General features: G+C 44.0%; 1 protein-coding gene across 1 annotated transcript in view; it reads right to left on the reverse strand.

The window, feature by feature from the left end:
• Positions 1–4,144: 4,144 nt before the first annotated feature.
• LOC117832229 (protein kinase C beta type-like) overlaps positions 4,145–21,009 on the reverse strand; it is a 95,950-nt gene continuing 79,085 nt past the window's right edge. The window contains exons 14-17 of the mRNA XM_034711275.1: positions 19,114–19,194; positions 18,600–18,707; positions 13,315–13,455; positions 4,145–7,453 (exon numbers count right to left, since the gene is read on the reverse strand). Coding sequence (XP_034567166.1) covers positions 7,277–7,453; positions 13,315–13,455; positions 18,600–18,707; positions 19,114–19,194 — 507 coding nt within the window. The 3' untranslated portion in view covers positions 4,145–7,276. The remainder of the gene's footprint in view (positions 7,454–13,314; positions 13,456–18,599; positions 18,708–19,113; positions 19,195–21,009) is intronic.

The raw sequence follows: 21,009 nt of genomic DNA on the forward strand, positions 1-21,009 counted from the left end.
AGGAGGAGAGTGACGGAGACGGAGGGATGGAAAACAGATGCTAAGACTCAAGCGAAAAAGACGGAGACACTTGAGTAAAGGCAACTGTGACTTTGTGTGGGAGGTGAGGAAAAGCTGTGTGTGTGTGTGTGTGTGTGTGTGTGTGTGTGTGTGTGTGTGTGTGTGTGTGTGTGTGTGTGTGTGTGTGTGTAGTGGTAGTAGAGGGTTTCTCTGGGGCAGGGCATTGTTAATGCACTGCTTGGCTCGGTGGGTGAACGGATGGAGGCAAGAAGAGAGAGCAAGAGCAGAGTGTTAAAAATGGAGGAGTGTGTGTGTGTCGGAGGGGGGAGGGGCACGTTAGAGGAGGATTCACTGACACTGGAGAGCAAGGCTTGGGATTTAATTCTGCCCATGCTAACCGCGCCGTGATGTCACGGTTAAGACTCTGAGTGTTGGAGAACAGAGGAGAAGGTACGGGAGGTTGTATCTCTGTGCTCCACGTTAGGCTGATTCTTCAAAGACAGCGTGAGATGAGTCATACTCTGTCTGTCGTAGAATGAATACGCCGCGAGGATGATGTGCAAACTTATGCATGAACCAAAACCAGGTGGACATAGTGGACACCTTTCCAAGGATCAAGCATTGAGCAGGTATTATTACAGACAGAGAATGGATTGGATACAAGCCGTCACAGAGAAAACAACACATTTTAAAACATTAAAACACATCCACAGGTCAGAGCGTCTAACACCATGTAGAAGAAACAGGGTAAAGGATATAAGACAGGACTAAGTCACGCAGACGTTGCTTCAACACGTGCGATGCAGCTCGTACGTAAAGTTAGAAACACTGAGAGCGACAGGGAGGGACAGGAGAGCGTTTCAGAGGAACCAGTGTTCAGTCTCCTACCTTCACCAGCCTGTCAGGAGCTCCCTCCATCCACAGGGACACAGATCTATCTCATGTCACCCGGGTTTATCCAGGAGGAGGAGGAGAGGTCTGGTGCAGCGTTCACAATGACGTGGTGTTGTTTACTTTAACATTAAAACTACACGTTGAACTGAAGGGGTTTCACAGCGAGCACAGGAGCTTCAGAAGTCACGTGAATGGGGATGACAAAGTTTGCCGACAGGTGATTCAGCACCAGGATGGTAGCAGCTACTTCGACCGTGACTCTGATGTCCAGATAGAGCTGGGCGATATTGAAAATGATGTTATCACGATAAAATATCAAATCATGATTTCATTTATAAAGTCAGATTTTTGCTCCTGAGTGAATTTAAAGAAACCAGACAGTTTGTTAGTTTGTATCTGGATTTAGTTTTCTGATAAGCTTCTTGAATCCATCATTTCTGACGGTGCTAACAGGAAGCAGGTCTTTAATGTAAGATGAGATTTTTGTGAAGTTTCAGTTTGTAGATTCCTTTTTTTCTCAGGTTGAGGTTATTCCCATAATTTGATTTAAATTTACAACAAAGAAATATCAAACTGTATTCTGTGTATCAGTTTAGTGGAGTATTGTTGTGCTCTCCCCTTTAAGATTACTAAGGGTTACAGGCAGAGTGATGTTGTTTCCCACAGTGCAGTGAATGCATCACGGTTATTCAGTTATCCTACGGTCGCGGTGGACGTTAAACGTGTCTGAAATGCACAGCAGAAGCTGTCTCACTGCTCTTCCTTTACCCACATCCTGAAATTATATATTAAATGAAGGGTAGGAAGTTAATAGTTACTGCAGAGTCAACTCTGCTTTGAGCTGCTAGGTTTTGAGATTTCTTCAGTGTCGCTCGTTTCAGCTGAGTTTACATTCTGCCCCGGACGTCTTTAAGCCCCGCCTACCCCTAACCCTGCTACATGATTGGCTGTTCAATGCCATCTTCTTCTCCTGTCTAATGTAGGGAGGCAACTAGCATTCAAGGACCATTAGAGCCACCTTTCTTTTTAGTGGCTGGTGGGTGTAATCACAGGTACATTTTTTATATTTATACCAAGAAAAATTATATCACAATTATTATTGTTATGGAATTATCGCCCAGCCCTAGTCCAGAAGTCCACATCTGTACCGAAACTTGCTCCAAATTCAGTTTTAAGGGACTGTATGTGAGCACAGGAATGTTACTGACATGCTCAATCATGACATGCATCTATTAGCCTCTCCTCGTTTCCTGTTTCGAATGAAAGCTAATAAAAAACGTGAGTAACACTGTTGAAGGCGGGGCTTCTTAAACAGCTGTGATACGTAGTTCCTTTAATGCAGTTTGAACACAGCAGTGAATCCTCAAACACTTCATCATCCGGCTCATGTCACTGCTAATTGCTACACTGTCGAGCTAATCGTTTCCAACGTTGGTCCTGCAGGAGAGCCGACTTTAAATTCAAATGCGAGCTGAAAGATGAGCATGTATACGTTCATATCAACAAACCATTTAAATCCAGCGTGCACGCTGCTGCAGATCATGCACACAGATATTTATCACCTAAAACACACACATTATCTCTCTCTCAGGCATAAACACACACTCATACACAGCTGCCAGCCATGTAGGCCAGCTCATAATGTGTTCCATCTCAACACGCTTCAATTGCAGTCAGTGCTGTGAGGCAGAGGGACAGAGATAGGGAGAGGAAAAAAGGAAAAGAGAGGGACAGGGAGGGAGATAAATATCAGTGGCCCTCGGTAGAGATGTGTGGATAGAAAGCTCCGAGTATGGAGCGGCAACAATGTGGAAAACAATCATTCTCTCCTCTCTGTGCTCCAGAGGCAGAGGTTTAATAGAGAAACATGACTGTAAGTCTTTAATTTAGTCTTTCCCTCTTCACACCTCCCTTCTCCTTCCCTCTCTTCCTCTGCGTCACTCCCCTCCACCTCTTTCTCTCTCTTTCACCCCATCTCTTTTCAGTAACGAGAGGATTAGCGGAAGACGAGCCGATGTCAGCCGAGGATGTGGGGAGAGAGTGAGAGCTACAGAGGAAAAGGGAGGTGAAGAGGAGAGAGGGGTGAATGAAAGGCGGTATCGAACGCTGACCTGTTTTGGGCTGATAAGCGCAGGCGGCTTTGTGCTGAAGCCACTGGCTTTAATTTGGGGGCCGCAACATTTGGAATTAATTATCACACACACTCCAGCAGTGCTGCGGCTTACTGTGTACATGGCTATTACATCCACTCCAATACAAACTTTATACAGCTTATGTGCTGGAACTCACTGTTACACGGGAGCTTGTGTTGCTGTTATGATACATTTGCATAAAATTCAGCTGCATGACAATGAACAGAGTACAGGCAACAAAGTCCAGTATCAGGTCTGCTGCCAGAACTGTTCAGATTATGGGCGCCACGGCGAGGGGAGGACACTTAATCTGAACTAAAGTATAAAAATCTATCGTTGAAGAGGTGCAGCAGCCATTCATGCTGCATTTCTTCATTTTCTTCACATATTGGAATCAACTTTTGTCCATTATGCACACACATCCTGAAGCTAACTCCTTCTATATACCTTCCACAAAAATCTAGTCTTGACTAACTCCATCAAATCTAACCTCTGCAGCTCTCCTCTCTCCCTCCTCAGACTTGAACCTTCACCAGTGGATTTCAGTCTCACAATCAGACTCCTACTGTGCTGAGAAAATGCTCCTACACATCGTTCTTCAGCACCGCGTGCATCCACCCTTTGACCACGCTTGTAAACATTGCTTTGTAGTAGAGATAGTAAATGGTGCAAGATGTAGTAACCCCTATTAAAAGTAAATGTGCAGCTAGTAAGAGCAGCAGCAGCAGCAGCAGCAGCAGCTTGACTAAAGTGGATCAGGAGCAGCTTTAGAGGCGGCGTGCAGCAGCTGAGTGGCTCAGCAGGGCTGTGTGTATGTAGGCCGTGTTCTGCATGTTATTTCCTTGAAGTCATCAGACCTACGCTCCCCCATCAGGGAAAGGCTCTTATGATAAGTGGCAGCCATGAAATATGCACAGCCTGTCGTAGCCGCCTGCCTCGCTTCACAGAGCCTCCCTTTGCTTCCTCCGTACTACTGTCCCTTCTTACTACCTCGTCCTCACGCCTCCTGTCATCACTGAATTGTTCCCCTCTTCCTCTTTCTTCTCCTTCCCCTTCTCCATCACTCGCTCCCTCTCTCTCCACACGATGAAGACGGCATAAAGACAAAAACCTTCCCGTCACATCTTTTAAATCTTTATTTTAGGTATGCCTGTTTCCTGGAAAACAAAAAATATTTGGCACATGGAAAGCATTGTGAAAAGCATTTTTTTCTTCAAATATATTGCCTTATTTTCACACAGAGTAGCTTGGATCACACTTTTGGAGCACTGCTGACACAAAGAACATAAATCATCTGAATATGTTATGTGTAATATAAACTCTTACTAATAAAAAGGTAAAGCATTTTTCATGCAGAGTTCATTTTACTTCTCCGTCAGCAAGAAGGAATCAAAGAAACAAAAAACACAGATCCTGGAGTTCTTCACTCGTCCTCTGAAATACTGACAACATGGTGAATCAAACGTTTGACACAGTCATACATGTGTTCTTCTATATATATAGTTATCCCTTACAATAATACAGTAGACAATGACTGTGATAAAATACAGACAGTGAATGTATGACACCAACAATGGACACATATTAATGAGGTCACAAACACATCTTCGTTTTTCTGTGGATTTGTAATGAGTGACAAAAAAGCGTTGAAGCGTCAAAATACAAGAGACCGACCTCGCCGTGTTAATTGTGATGTTTTCTATCACTACGTCCACTCCAAGAGGCAAGGCTCTGCACGACAGGTGTCAGTGACACAAGAAGGGATCTAGAACTGGGGGCTAAATCCTCTGAGAGGGGGGTTTCAATCTAAGGGGGTCCGACCTTTGCTCCTACTGCTTTGCTTTGACATCCTCAACCACTCGTACCGCCGCCTGCTGTAAATGTTTCTGAGTGATGAAAGGGATGCTTCTTCTGCGACTTAGTTTGTAACAAATGTTTTGAAATCTCTCCAGTCTGGATGACTCTTGCATGGATCTTTAACACTGACCTTGTTCTCCTGCTTGCACTGTAAAAACTATTCCTGATAAACACGACGTCTGAACCTGAATGCACCCCTGCGATATGTGGAAGCACTTCAGCTGCTTCCACCCGAGCGTGCACGGTGCAGCACTCTCCTTTAGCCGAGATAAGACCGCTAACCAATAAGCCGTACAACCTCACAGTCTTTGCATGTTAATGAATTACAGCCCTACACCCAGCTTTTCCTTCTGAAGGTTGGATCAGCACCTTCCTGTCAACAACATTATTGCTAGCTTTGGAAAACAAATGATAAAAACACACACGTGGAGGATTTTCCTGCCTCACGAGGACGAGCCGTAACCTGCGCTCACATTTGCTGCTGCCTGTAGTCGGGATGGAAGTTCTTATTGCGCATGCAGACAGCTTCTTGAAAAACACAGATCACAGTGTATTAAGCCTCAAACTCTGTCTCCAAACCTGCACTGTGAAAGTAGACCGTAGAAGTAGGGCTGCATGATATATTGGACGTCTTGTTCAGTCGGAGGCCGTCTGCTCGCACAAACTTCTCCAAGGACATCAAACTTTAGGATGCTCCAGAACTTGACCTGCATTTTTAAATCAGGCCACGGATTATAAACTCACAAACTTCCTTAGCTTCTCATTTTTAGGAACTATCGAGGTCCAGGATGTCAACGCTAACTCTGCTTTTATCGCCACGTTGTTTGCTTTCTCTCGCTGAGTCTTTTTAATATCTGCCTGTCTGCTGATTTTATTCTAACATCATGCATTCCTACAGGAAACAGCTGTTTTCTCATCTCCTTCCACCTTTCATTTTCTGCCTGGTGGAGCAGCTGGCTGGAAGTAAAGTGGATCATACAAACACTGTTTGATATGAAATAAAAATGTTGACTCCAGGTGCTGGGAAGGCAGGTATGGACTCACATACAAAAATACAAACGCAGTAATTTGAATTCATACACAGTACTCCTTCACACACATATAAAACATACACGTGCACACACACACATACGCTGTAAACAAACGCCCAGGTATTGGTATCATGCACAGAAACTAACTAGTCTCTTCCATTACTTAAATACTAGATAACAGAGAATCAGAGTATAAGAAGTAGGATTATCTATCTATTCAACTAACTCGAAGCTTAGAGAGAGAGACTACATTTCCCAACAGCACTGTAACATCGTGTTCCCTTCGCTGAAGAAAGAAGAAGAAGAAGAAATCTGATATTGAGCCGACCGTCTCCATGTTTGAAACATTCAGGAACAAACAGCCACACGATGCAGGGAGCAGATGGTAAAACACTGCTGGGAGACAGAGTCCAGGGCTATATTACTGATATAGAAACTCATGCACAAGTATGTGAAGCATTCCAGTTTTAGCTAAGATAAGGATAAACATAGACACTATTATTAATATTATCATTAAACACTGAATAAAAAGCACACCAGAAATACAGGCCGAACTCAGGATGCGCTAAAATAGCCGAGGAATGACTTAAAGAAAAGTTAAATCACAAGTTCCACCAATATCGTTGTTTAACATTGAATGCTGTAGATATGTTGTATGCAGATGATGCCACCGTGTGTGTGTGTGTGTGTGTGTGTGTGTGTGTGTGAGTGTGTGTGTTTGGAGAATTGGAATTAATGCATGGCTCATTGTCAAAGCAAAACATGCATCGTTTGATCCTTAGATTGCAAATCTGAGTTTGGCGTTGATTTCTTATCGTCTTGAATTCGGCGTCAGACGTATTTTTTAAACGCAGATAAATTCCAAATTCAACAAACTCTTGAATCTCAAGCTCTTCAGCAGCAAACTTATTGCTAACTAGGTCAAATGATAGTTTGTTTTTATCTTAAGTGGGGTTATTTGAGGTACCTGTAAGTGTAAGACCCACAGAGGACGGTCAACCTGGCCCTCTTGTTGAGTAAACAGCTGGAGAAGTAAGTTGGTATCACCCAGAAGCATGGGGTAAATACCAGTTATCGTTCCCTTAATGCTCTTAATTCAGGTCATAACTTTTATTTTGAATTTGCTGCACCACCGTGAGACCACATCACCACCCCAACACATCACCCAGGCTGCAGCAGCATGAACCACCAATGTGTTTAAAGCTGACTCCACGTCTGTGAGTCAGATCCTCGCCGCCTGTGACGGCACAAATCATTTCAGGGATACTCTGTGTTCGGTCCAGGGGGATGATTGTGTATGTGTATATGTAAATGTGTGTGTGTGTGTGTGTGTGTGTCCATGTGTCCATGCATGAGCTGAAATCAAGCCTGCTCAGTGGCAGGGGTGGCATCAACAGTTCCTGGGAACTCTGGGTTGATAAAGGAGAATCCCTGGAACTCATCCTGGTCCAGGTTCTGAATCACTTCCTCATCGGGAGGGGTCAGCACCGGCGGGTGGCGTGTGAAAAAGCGGTCAAAGTTCTCGGCCTCCCGTCCACACTGTTGAGGGGGGGAGGAAGAGGAAGGAGTGGGGATGGAGAGGAATGGATGGATCGGGGGGAGGAGGGAGAAGGATAAGAAAAAAAGAAGGGGATGGAGGGTTGAACACGGTGTGAGATGACATTATTTGAACATGGTTTCAAAAATCAAAACAAGGAGCAGGAGCTGGGATTTGCTTGATTTACATCTCTTTGTGTTTGTTACTTTCAAAGTGATACAACAATATCACCTCAAGGAGAGAAAATCAAGCACACCTCAGCTGTATGTTTCCTCTTCTGAATCTCTGAAACATATTCAACTTCAATTCAAAATCTAACCGGTCGATATCTCAGACGTCCTGCGGCGGTGCACTGCTCTCTAACAGAGATCCCTCCTTCTCTGTAAACACTGAGCTTAACTCTTTTTGTTATTGTTATACTCAGATATAATTAGAGTTTCCAAACAGCTGTTAATAAGAAGGCTCAAAGCCATAATTGCGGTGTAATTGGGGGTAAATGTGGGTTAATTATATGCTGCAGCTGCAGAGACCTGCTGAGGTATCATAAACCAAACACAACCAGCTATGGTGCTCAAGAGCTGCAGCCACACCACTTAAGGATAAGGATGTGCTTGTTTAGTGTCTAAACAATAAACGTCATCACTTTACAAGACAGTTTCTTTATTATCGTTGGCCCTGAAATGCCCAACACATGTTGTGTCTGAGCTGTAGTGCATCCTACCTCCACTAGCAGGGGCTGTAGCTCTGGTTAAAGCCTACTGTTGCAAAATAAAGCTCTACTACCTGGATGTAAACCATCACAGATGTCAGATAGCATCTTGTGGCGTGGTCTGTCAGTCTGTTGATCTAGTGTCTGATTAAACTGACATATAACCAGCACAGGCATGAGGAGGTTAACCTGCAAGGAGGATTGAATACTGGGGGAGCTAGCTCTGCAAGTGGTCACCACACTCGGCAAACCACCATGACGTTCATTACTCTGCAGACTCTGTGATCCTGAGTTTAGCTGCTGAGTTAAATAGGTTGTGCACGATCATTGTGAGTGTTTTCTGAGTGTTTCTAGTCGGTTAGTCTGAATTGAAGTTTCTGTTTAAACAGTGAGGAAAGTGGTCCCAATTCTAGAACGTATTTCAGTAAGTACAAGGTTTAAGAGTTGCTCTGCTGGAGTGACAAACTCAGCAACAGCAGAAGATCTAAGCTAACTTTTGGCTCACTTAAAACTTAACCAAGCAGTAAATAAAAAAACAGGATGAATTTATCTTGAAGGGATTGTGCAAATCAGGATATCAAGATGTCATTATTCATCTCCGTCCCCTTTATATCTCAGTCCGTCCACCGGGAGCCCCAAAAAGAGTTTGCGTCCCCCTGAGATCAGCGTCCATCTAAGTACATAAAACAAGTCATTAACTGGGAAACAATATTTCCCCGACAGTCTGCCTCGCGGGCTCTTCAGGCCGTGCTGTTCCATTTTCCCTCCCCGTCTCCATCACTACTCTGAGCTTTAATTAACACAACAAGGATTCAGTGTCCTCTGACTACATCACCCAGAGGAAAACTACAAACTCATTAAATTCTTGTAAGTCTAAAAAGCCGAATGAAATTAAAGCAGACTGTTTAGAGTTTGGGGAAATATGTGAAATTAGAAATACACCAGGGTCAAGTAGTGTTTTCAGCTAATTACTTTGTTTTAACCTGTTTGGGGAACCAAACGGGGAGAGTGTGCCACGCTGGGAAATAAATGATGCCACAACACCGAAGCATCATCAGCTGATCGGATAAACATCTCCTGAATCATACTTTAAAGTTTCACTTTAATCACGGGACGTCACTTTGTGGAGTTTATAAATTGATCTTTGTGAGAATGTGAGCCTCGTTCCTGCGACACAGTTTATGATTTATTTATAAAATCTGTAATCTGAGGTTTCTGTTGAACAGTAGTGCACCGCTGAACAGGTTTCATTTGAGACCAGGATCTACAGCATGCAGATAAACAGAAAGCAACATGAGAAAACTGTGAGAACAGAGAAAAGAACAAATAAAAATGTTGAGATGGACGGACGGATGAAGAGATGAAGAGATGAGAGATGAGAGATGAGAGATGAGAGATGAGAGATGAGAGATGGATGAAGTCTTAAAGTGAGGATGGATTCATGAGTTAAAAACAGACTTCATGATGGACGTACTGATGAAACATGAATAAATGAAGACAACAACAGGTGGATACCAAAGTCTGAGGGGACGGCATCACCGTCCTTTTTCTTCAGAGGGGGGACAGACCTCAAAAGTCACGGTCCGGATCAGATCAGGGAATGAGGTCAAGGATATGACCTCATTCATCACACAACTCTCTTGTTCCTCTCTTGTTCCTCTCTTGAAGTTCAAATTCTGTCAAAGGCTTTCCACCAATCCCTAGCTTCCATTCAACGCAAGTCAATTCACTGTTTATTAGTGGACGTTGGGGCGCCGGTGGCCTAGCGGTCTAAGCGCCCCCCATATACAGAGGCTGTAGTCCTCGTTGCAGAGGTTGTTGGTTCGACTTCTGGCCTTTACAATTTGCTGCATGTCTTCCCACGCTCTCTGCTCCACACATTTCCTGTCTCTCTTCAGCTTTCCTATCTAATAAAGGCGAAAATGTCACCCCCAAAAAACACATGCCGCCTGCTTGAGGACTGTAGCTCCTGTATATGGGGCATTTGAATTAACCACGAAGCCAAACTGGCGCCTCTAGTCCCACCCTCTTGTCCAAATATGGTCACTTCTGGCTCCTAAAAAACAACATGGCAGCGGCAAAACCCTTCGGCTTGTCGTCCTTGCAGAGGTCGCTGGTTCGACACTCAGCTGCGACCATTTGCTGCATGTCTTCCCCAAATGTTTCCTGTCTCTCTTCAGCTGTCCTGTCCATTAAAGGCATAATGCCACAAATATATAACTTAAAAAATACAACTATGATGTGCAACCCTTGAACGCAGCAGTACTGAGGCTGAAACTGCGATCTAACCTGCGCCAACGAAGGAAACAGCTGCCCACGTCACATTAATGACAAACTGTTAGCATTTATTGTATAGTGAGGTTAAAGGAGCCTTCTTAGGTAAGAAAATAAACTTTACACATCACTTAAAGCTCCCCCTCACTCGCTCACAAGAAGAGAGACTTGGTTTCTTTTAAGCACAAATCATGAAGTACAGAAAACTAACGGCTCTGCACTCCTGGGATAACTTTTGCAAAATCATCCAAGAGCCACACGCTGGCTTAGCTTAACAGTGGTGCCTTGATAAATTGAAGACAAGTCCATCATGATCCATTATTCCACAACCATCCAGTCTGTTAGTCCATCACGTGATGAGACATCAAACAGACTCTTCAAAGCGTGCATGAAACCACGGGCAGACCGTAATCACAATCAACTCAGGACCTGCTCCGGCTGCAACTTCAACCAGCCGCCGTGACTTTGAAAGCTTCATAAACAATCATGGGAACAGAAACATCATCACTCACCGCTCTGAAGGAGAGCGGTTAGAGAGAGACGCGGAGAGCCGCTCGTCCAAACAAAGCACACGGCTGGATCAAAGCGCCGCCGTCAGATGCTAACGTGAACCCTAAACTTTCAAGCAGGGTAAACACACGGCTCCTCTAAACATCTCAACACTTTGTTTTCATAAAATAAAGAGAAGAAGAAAGAGGAGAAGTGAGAGATTGCAAGTGACAGAGCAGGGAGGTGAGAGACAAAGGACTTCAGAAAGACGAGATCAAACGGAGAGAAGAGAGCGGGAGAAAGAGAGAGATCAGACAACATATGTGAGTAGACCCGGCAGAGAAAAGGCTCGGTGTGGAGACATGCTGAAGTCCTGAAGGTGACCCACGCAGGAACAACACACATCAGACTGTGTGTGGAAGCATGCATATGTAATACTGACCCACTTTGGACCACCAGCTTCTCTTCACCTCTCTGAAAACCAAACCACTATGACCCTGACTTCAACTTCAACTCCACGCTTCAGGGAGTCCAGCTATTTCAGACCGTCTCTCACTGCTCAACTTAAAACCTGGTCCTGATCCTAACGCTGAGCAGACTCTGCAAGAACCTGAATCTAGAAATCAGGAGTCACAAGTCTTTGTCAGTTTAACTTCACAAAACAACCGTTCAGTGAGTAACACCAGAGCAGATGATCCGTTCAGACCGGTGCATTTAATTCTCTCAGTCTGCAGAGGAGGACGAGAGAACTCACCTCCCCCTCCTCCTCTCTCTCTCTCTCTCCGCTCTCTAACCTCAAACTCCACCACTGACCTGCAAATATCTCTAAGCTGGTCTGAAGTCTGTGTCCCTGAAAGTGGGCTAAGTTAAGAACACAAACACACACACATGCATACACAAACACAAACCCCCAACGGTCCAAGACAGCTGCATAAAAAGGCCGGAGAAATTTCTCAGCAGCAGTTTGGCCTGAGGCTGTGTGAGTGTGTGTGTGAGTGTGTGTGTGTGTGGGTAAGGAATAAAGTCTTTTTGACTTGAGTTAGGATCAAACTCATTTCATTGCAGAAAAGGGGAAAACACAAACATGCTCAAGGTCGTTGTTGCTGCTGTCATTGTGTAAACACACCGGTAGAGTCTCAAGGTCAGATCGTGTGAGCTCACGAGGAAGACAGGAACGGATTCAGACATGCTTTTGTTCAACAACCGAAACCATCAAACCAATGCAAATTCAATAACAGTCATCAGTTTATCTTAATTATTATTATAATCATCCTTCATTACCGTCACTGTCATCGCTGAAGTCTTCACTGTTTTCAGTCCCTCGCTACTTCAACTAAAGAAGGACCGAACGCCAAAACATCCCGATGCTGGAGGGCATTCATCTCCAAATATTTATCAGTTTTTATTCTTTAAATGTTTCTCAGTTGATCAAATGCAAAAAAGAAGCAACAACATTATGATATCGGCTTTATATATCTGCAATCAGTGGACCTGGGGCCTCATGTACAAAGACTTTCTTGGGTTTCCTACTGAAAAATGGCGTACGCTCAAATCCAGAAAACGCCATACGCACGAAAATATCCAGATGTATGAATCTGTACGCAAGGATCAAGAGCCTTAGACACGTGCGTACGCCCGCCATGAAGTTGGCGTGAGGCACTGCACATTTCCACGATCATTTCACTCTTGATACATCTGAACTTTGCCGTGAAGAAGAGCGTACACCATGTTTTTGTGCTCACCCTTTGTACATGAGGCCCCTGCTCTCCATGAGGCCCCTGCTCTCCAGTTATCGGCGTCAGAATCGGCCTTTGGAAAACCCAATATCGGTCGACCACTGATCTCAACTCTCAGACGTCAAACCGCCTTTCTCATCTCAATCATTTCTTCATTCACTGTCAGAAACATTTCCTTGATTATGAACTGTTATAATAATCAATACCACTTCCTTAATCTGTACACATCATCATCATCATCATCACTAGCATTAGGTCTGAGATCATTGAAATTCTGCAGCAGCATGGTCTCTTTGTCATGCACACTGCGTCACAGAGCGGTGTGTCGTCGTGCGTTCAGACTCTTCCTGAACAGTCAGTGTGAAAGCGTCTGTTTCCAGACTTACCTGTAACATTGTCCCGTTCAGAGGAGAGGAAAGAGACAGAAGCATCACATTGAAAGTAAAAGAGCGAGACGGAGAACAGAAGAGAGAGAGAGAGTCGTGAGAGTAAAACAGAGGAGGTTAGAACAGGAGAAGACAGAAACATCATTCAGAGTGGCGTCTTTACGAGGAGTTCAACCTCACAGGGTTTACCCTCCCGCTCTCCTCTGAGGGAGGAGACTCATCCCCCTCTTCCTGTCTCTGTTTCGGGACCAGTTTGGGTTCAGACTTACGGCTCTAGGTTTGAACGGCGGCTGCACTTCCTTGTTCTCCAGCTTCTCCCAGTCCATGTAGCGGAAGAAGCTGTGGTCCCTGATGTCTCGCTCGCCCTCCGGACCGCAGCCCAGTCGTTTCGCTGGATGCTTCGTCATCAGCTGGATGGACAGAGAGAAGAAAGACAGACTGTCATTAGAAGTCCCTGAAGCCTGATTACACGCTGGTCTGTATCTGACCTGCATTCAACAGCGTGCAACCAACTCCCCCCTCTGGCATCAATAAAGGTTCATCTGAATTCTTCCTGTCTCTGGATTCATCCCTTCATTCATCCCTGTTCATAAATAAACATCACAACGTTTGTTTTTGATTTATTCAGCGTCTCTTCCTCCTTTTCTCCATCCATCAGTCCTCCTCTCTGTCTCGTTAGAGTCCTCCCTGCAGGGACCGAATAAAAGTCACCAAACCTTCGCCTGCGGATGAGTGGAGAGCTGTTGTTATTCTTCCTTTTTTAACCGCAGCGTTATTTGTTCTCAGGCGTCATTAAAGACCTTTTAGGATGTCTGCGCACACAAAATCTCAAGAACAGCATCCAGGCTGGTGACGTAAGTGTGAGTGTGTGTGTGTCTATGTGTGTGTGTGTGTGTGTGTGTAGATGGTGTGTGCCTCCCTCAGGAGCAGCAGTCATAACTCATTACATTACAACTAAAATAACATTTACCACGGGTCACTTAACCTTACGCTGCACACACACACACACACACCACACACACATGCACAGACGTGTGTGCACATGCTTAAACTTACAGCTGAGGGATACGAGTATGAGCGCACACAGTTATTAATCCAAACATGCACACACCTGATGAAACGAAACGACTGAGTCAGCAGCCGTGTTCAGGGGAAGGATCCTTGAGAGGAGCTAGCCTACGAAGGACCCTTCCTCTGTGCGTAGATCGTTAAAATGAGGCTGAACTGAGACGCACTGCCGACAGACGGTTTCCCGTTTAAGCTAATTTAGTATCAAGGCCACTTTTTTATTTTTACATTTCTATCTGCAGCTATTCCTCTGAGTTGAAACCAGATTCTAACATTAAAAAGCAAAATCCTGGACTGCTTGAGAGTCGTGTTGGCGTGCAATGAATCTCAGGATTTGTCCGGCACTTGATGCATGCCTTGCAGGACCCTTAGGAAGGATGCCTTCGAAGTGGGAAGGCCTTACATCGGACTTCCACCAGATCCACACTCTCGTCTGTAAACATCCACCAGTTGTGTTTTCAGAACGAATCAAGACAGCCGACTAGAGTCATGTGATCAAGGTTTTCCTGCGGTAATCACTGAATCAAGGATCCTCCTCCTCCTCCTCCTCTCCTCATCCATGTTGTCTTTCTGGTCCTCTGAAAACCTCTGACCTGTTGACTCCAGGCCTGGCTCCGCTCATCATGACTTTGGTTTGTTGTTGTAGTTAAGTGAAATACGATCTGGTGATAACACAGAGTGTTTTATTCTGAAAATTAACCGGATGTTTTCATTTTGTTTTGGTGAAACCTGACTTCCTGTCCCGCTCCATCTTCTCTGTTGAGATTGATGCGTCGTAGAAGTCTTGTGTATCTGGTCCGGAGGACTCCGACCTGCCGGACCAGAGACGCAGCCGGAACACAATGGAGTGGATCCAGTGGAAGTTAACACAGTGACTAGAATAGAAACCGATCAGATCCGGTGCTGTGACGGATTGGACATAGACCGTTGAAGTTTGTCCTTTGAAAGCTGCAGCCCCTGAGTTTAGCAGCAGCTAGTATTCTGTCTTTACTTCATAAACATTATTTTTATGGAGTATTTTCCACTGAAGCATTACTCTCTTCAGTCCTTCAGTCTTCCTCTCTGCAAAGACATCTTTGTTTCTTCCAGGCGACTATAACTGAAGTGGGGCACACTTAAAACAACAGCTGTGCTCCTGCAGCTGATTGGTCTCATTTAGGACCCCTTCAGCATCTTTATTTCACAACAGTCTGGCTCTGAATCTGGGGGGCTTTTTGGGCAGACAGAGCAGATATCTCTGCCTCTCTCTCACTCACTCAGGCTCTCTCAGTTCATTGGACCAAAAAGCTGTGAAATAGGTCACCGATCGCAGAAATTAACGGCACATGTGAAACAAACATGATTTACTACTTTTGTTCTGCTCCGTCACGTCGCACAGGCTGCGTTCACAATCCTGCAAAAACCAGACTCTCAAAGTTACAACAACATCGTAGTTTCTGTCTGAGCTTGTTTCACAGCAGAGTACGCACCGTGTTGGGAGGTTATTGTGTGTGTGTGTGTGTGTGTGTGTGTGTGTGTGTGTGTGTGTGTGTGTGTGTGTGTTTTTGCATGTGTAGGAACATTTTGCACAATTTATCTTTGCGGCAGAATCATCGGAAGTTGAAGACATGTACCTATAGAATATAGTAGCAGTTCAAGTGTGTGTGTGTGTGTGTGTGTGGTGTGTGTGTGTGTGTGTGTGTGTGTGTGTGTGTGTGTGTGTGTGTGTGTGTGTGTGTGTGTGTGTGGGTGGCTCATTGCTGCCTATGAAATATGGATGCTGGTCAGGGTGGATGCAGAGGAGTGGAAACGTCTCTGATCTCTGCCTTTCCACACGTGCTCTCACACACAGACCACAAGCCTGCCCACTGAGAACATGAACTCAGGACTGCACACTAAGCTGGCTGGAGTATCTTATATTACACTAAATAAAATGAAGTTAAATAAATCTTTATGTGCAGAAACTCTTGAAACTCATCTCAGGAGAATGTATCTAATGCACGTCGTCACAGCGAAGGTCAAAAGGCGATAAAAGCTGAAGCGAAGTCCTCGTGTGTGCAGGCCTTCATTCCTTGGAAATGGAAATGTCTTGTATGATTTGCAGAGCAGAGCCTCATGTTGTCTTTACATGCACACACACACATGCTCACACACACACACGCTCTCACACACACATGCACATGGAGTTAACCCAGGCGGTGCTGGCGGGGCGCAGAGGGAGATGTGGGGGTGGATCGGGGAAAGCTTTCATGCTCTGCTGAAGATCAACTGTTTTAGCACTACAACCCAGTTATCATCACTAATACATAACCCAGGCTGTGTGTGTGTGTGTGTGTGTGTGTGTGTGTGGGTGGGTGTCTCTAGGAGAACATCATCATCAGTTTGCTGATGATCATCTCTGTTGATGTTCTCAGTTCGTTGTGATCAGACGTGTTTGTTTGTCTCGGAGTGTTTCTAAAGATTATCGATCCTTAAACCATGATCTCATCTCTCCTTCCTTCCTACCCTCCTCTATCTATTCCTGCTCTTTCTATCCTCCCTTCCTTCCTGTATTTTCCACCTCCTTCCTACCTTCCTCTTCTTCCTTTCTAGGTTATTTCTCTTCCTGTCTTATTCACCCCTTCTTTATATCTATTTTTTCTTCCTTCCTTTCTTTATTATATCCTTTCTCCTCTTACTCTTCTCCCCTTCTTCCTTCCTCCTTTCTGTCTCCTTTCTCCCTTCCTCCTTTCCTTGCTTTCCTTTCTCTTTCTTCCTTTGTGATCCCCTTTCTCCTTACACTCTTCTTCCCTCCCTTCCTTCATTTCTTATTTTTTACATTACTCCTTTGTGCATCATTTTTTTCTTCCTTTTCCATCCTTCTTTCCTTCCATTCTCCCTTCAGCCTTCTTCCTTTCTCCCCTGCTTTCTCTCTTCTATCTTCCTTCTTAATTTTCTCCTATTTTGATCTTTTATTTCTTCTTCTGCTTTTTTATATTCCTCCTTTCCTTCCTCTCTTCCATTTTTCTGTCTCTTTCCTTTTCTTTCCTATTTCTTCTTTTCCTCCTCCTACTTCTTTCTTACTTCCTTTCTCCCCTCAGTTTTTTTAACTTCTTTTATCCTTTCTTCCTCAACATTACAAAAGTTGTATTTATTGCAGTTACTAAGTTTGTTATTTTCTTACAAACAATGAATTCTCTCCATCTCAGCGTGTGTTTGAATAAAGCCTTTTCAGAATGACCCGTCTTTACATCACTGTGATGGGATCAGATGAAACTTAAGATCAGTATCAGCTACAGTCAGATTATTTAATGGAGAATACAACATGAGGGGATATATTTTGGATTCAGGAGCAAGATGCTGCAAAACCAAATTTTGTGTTTAACATGAGGAACAACAGATTTACATAAAATGTGAGTTTCTTGCAGAGCATATAGCATGTTCCTCTCACACAGTGCAGGACTTAGAGAAAGGACTAGAAGGAGGACTTTCTCCTTTAAAGGACTAAAGAGAATCTAAACAATCCAAACGTCCTGCAGAGTGTCCGTGTGTGACTCGACGGGTCGGTGAAGCGTGGCGTCAGGAGATGGAGGTGGAGGTTCAGAAAAGAGGACCTGCTCTGTTTATAGCAGTAATAAGCTCAAATACACACACACACATGAGCACACACACACACACACACACACACACACGAACACACACACACCAGCCAAGTCCAGTTGGGAGGTGTCAGGGCCTCATCTGGTACCGGCCAAGCTTTTCTGAAGAGGAGTTTCCACAGTCAGCTGAGCACACTGCACGAGCTTAGGCTATTAGAGCAGTGTGTGTGTGTGTGTGTGTGTGTGTGTGTGTGTGTGTGTGTGTGTGTGTGTGTGTGTGTGTGTGTGTGTGTGCATGAGCTGGGATGGGAATTTGTGAGTGTGCATGCCTGCATGTGAGAGACAGATAGAGAATGTAGAGTGAAAAAAGCGAAACGGGGGCTTAACAATGAACGCTGCATAGAGGAGAAGATGGAGAGAGAGAGAGAGAGAGAGAGAGAGAGAGAGAGAGAGAGAGAGAGATTGAAGCAGGACAGATAGCGAGAGCAGACAGTGTTGTTTCACTCCTAATAAATGTTCCTCTACAATAGTTTTAATTATGCAGATAATTTGGATGTTCCTCTCTCTGCTTCCTTCTCTACCTCCTCTCTCCATTAACCTCCTCCCGTTTTTTCCTCCTGCGTCCGTCCTGAGACAAATTTAATACCCTCTCATTTCTCTCGCCGGTGCACAAGTGTGTATGAGAGAGAGAGAGAGAGAGAGAGAGAGAGAGAGAGAGAGAGAGAGAGAGAGAGAGAGAGAGAGAGAGAGAGAGAGAGAGAGGAGAGAGAGAGAGAGAGAGAGAGAGAGAGAGAGAGAGAGAGAGAATGGGAGAGTGGGAGAGGGATGGAGCTTGCCAGACAGACAAAGACTTGTATTGTATTGAATGTGTGTGTGTATATGTGTGTATATGTGTGTGTGTGTGTGTGTTGGTGTGTGTTTAGACTCACCCCTTTACAGATAGCGACAGCCTCCTTGGACATTGACTTGGGATAGGAGACATGATGCTCCATAATGGACTGAAATAACTCATCTTCATCCTCGCCGTCAAACGGAGGCTGGAGAGGAAAGGAGAGAGGAAAGGAGAGAGGAAAGGAGAGAGGAAAGGGAACGAGGAGAGGAGGAAGGACAGAACAAACAGAGGATGTTTAAACTGAATCATTATTATTATTCTAATAACACACACTCTAAATGAGACATCGTGTGAAAATGTCAGCTCGACTCTAACAATGATTAAAGCCCTGAGAGAAACTCTCATCACGAGGTGTAATTTATTACTAACCTTTAATTCACAACGTCACATTTAAAGGTAACAATCATTAGGGTTTGGTTTCCTCCACACTCACTCATGAATACTAACTCTGTCTCATGAGGTCCTTTAATTTATTAACCTTTAACATGTGGGATTATTCAAGTTACTACACAAACACACACACACACACACACACACACACACACACTCACCTGTCCAGCCAGCATCTCGTACAGCAACACACCGAACGCCCACCAGTCCACAGATTTCCCATAAGGCTGGTAGGCTATGATCTGAAACATAAGAAAGATCGTCATCAACACGTAAAGATACAAAAAGGCTACGCTAAAGATAAGCTAAGATAAAACTGCATAACAGAAAGAAGAGAATGAAGCATTTTTGGGAAATCTCTACAGAAAAATTGTTTCGCACTGTATCGTGAGACATCATATATCATGTGTTGTATAACTTCATATCTTATCGTACTGTATTGTATTTATTGTAATGTATCGTTCTTGTAATGTAACCTTACCTCACCAAAATAATCTGACAAAGCGTAATGCAGCATAATCTAAAATCATGTAGTATAGCATAATGTAACATAATGAAATTCAACATAGTGTTTCACAATATAATGTGCCGTTTATATATCATTTTGAAAAGTACGATATCGTAACGTTACGTGACTTATAGAAGGGCAGGGTATCGTACTGCTACACTATGTAACGCAAAGTAATACAGCGTAATGCAATGCAACGCAATGAAATGTATTACACCGTATCGCAACTCAACATATCGGAACTCAACATATCGGAACTCAACATATCGGAACTCAACATATCGGAACTCAACATATTGGAACTCAACGTATCGTCACGAAACGTATCGTAACGTATCGTAAGTCATCGTAAGGCAACGCATCGTAACGCAGCTCATCGTAACGCAACTCATCGTAACGCAACTCATCGTAACGTAACTCATCGTAACGCAACTCATTGTAACGTAACTCATCGTAACGCAGCTCATCGTAACGCAACTCATCGTAACGCAACTCATCGTAACGCAACTCATCGTAACGTAACTCATCGTAACGCAACTCATCGTAACACAACACATCGTAACACAACACATCGTAACACAACACATCGTAACACAACGCATCGTAACATAACTCATCGTAAGCGTAACTCATCGTAACACAACGCATCGTAACACAACGCATCGTAACACAACGCATCGTAACACAACGCATCGTAAACGTAACTCATCGTAACACAACACATCGTAACACAACTCATCGTAACACAACGCATCGTAACACAACGCATCGTAACACAACGCATCGTAACACAATGCATCGTAACGTAACTCATCGTAACGTAACTCATCGTAACGTAACTCATCGTAACGTAACTCATCGTAACGTAACTCATCGTAACGTAACTCATCGTAACGTAACTCATCGTAACACAACGTATCGTAACAACGTATCGTAACACAACGTATCGTAACACAACGTATCGTAACACAACGCATCGTAACACAACGTATCGTAACACAACGCATCGTAACACAACGCATCGTAACACAACGTATCGTAACACAACGCATCGTAACACAACGCATTGTAACACAACGCATCGTAACACAACGCATTGTAACACAACGCATCGTAAGTGAACGCAGCGCAACACATCGTAATCTGATGTTACACCAAGTCATGTAACATTACACAATGTAGTGAAACAAAACATAACGTTTAGAAATGTAAACTTATGCAACGCATCGTACACCATGTTACGTCATGCAACTTAGCTTAACGCAATGATAAGTAACACAAGTGAAAATGTATGTAATGTCACGTTAGCTGTATGTAATGTAATCCTGTTACGTATCGTCTCATATTGTATCAAACAGTTTACTAATACTTAATGTTATATCATGTTACATGGTGTTGTATCACTCACAACCTGTTTCCTTGAATTACGTGTTTTGCAGATCAGGAAGATTAGATAATAAATCTTCATACAGACATGACCAATGAGATCGTTTCTTTCTAAGTGAGTTGACACGTCTATCGTCAGCTACACGTCGCTGCACGGCCGTGA

This window comes from Notolabrus celidotus, chromosome 20, assembly GCF_009762535.1.
Source record: "Notolabrus celidotus isolate fNotCel1 chromosome 20, fNotCel1.pri, whole genome shotgun sequence".
NCBI classification, from domain to species: domain Eukaryota; kingdom Metazoa; phylum Chordata; class Actinopteri; order Labriformes; family Labridae; genus Notolabrus; species Notolabrus celidotus.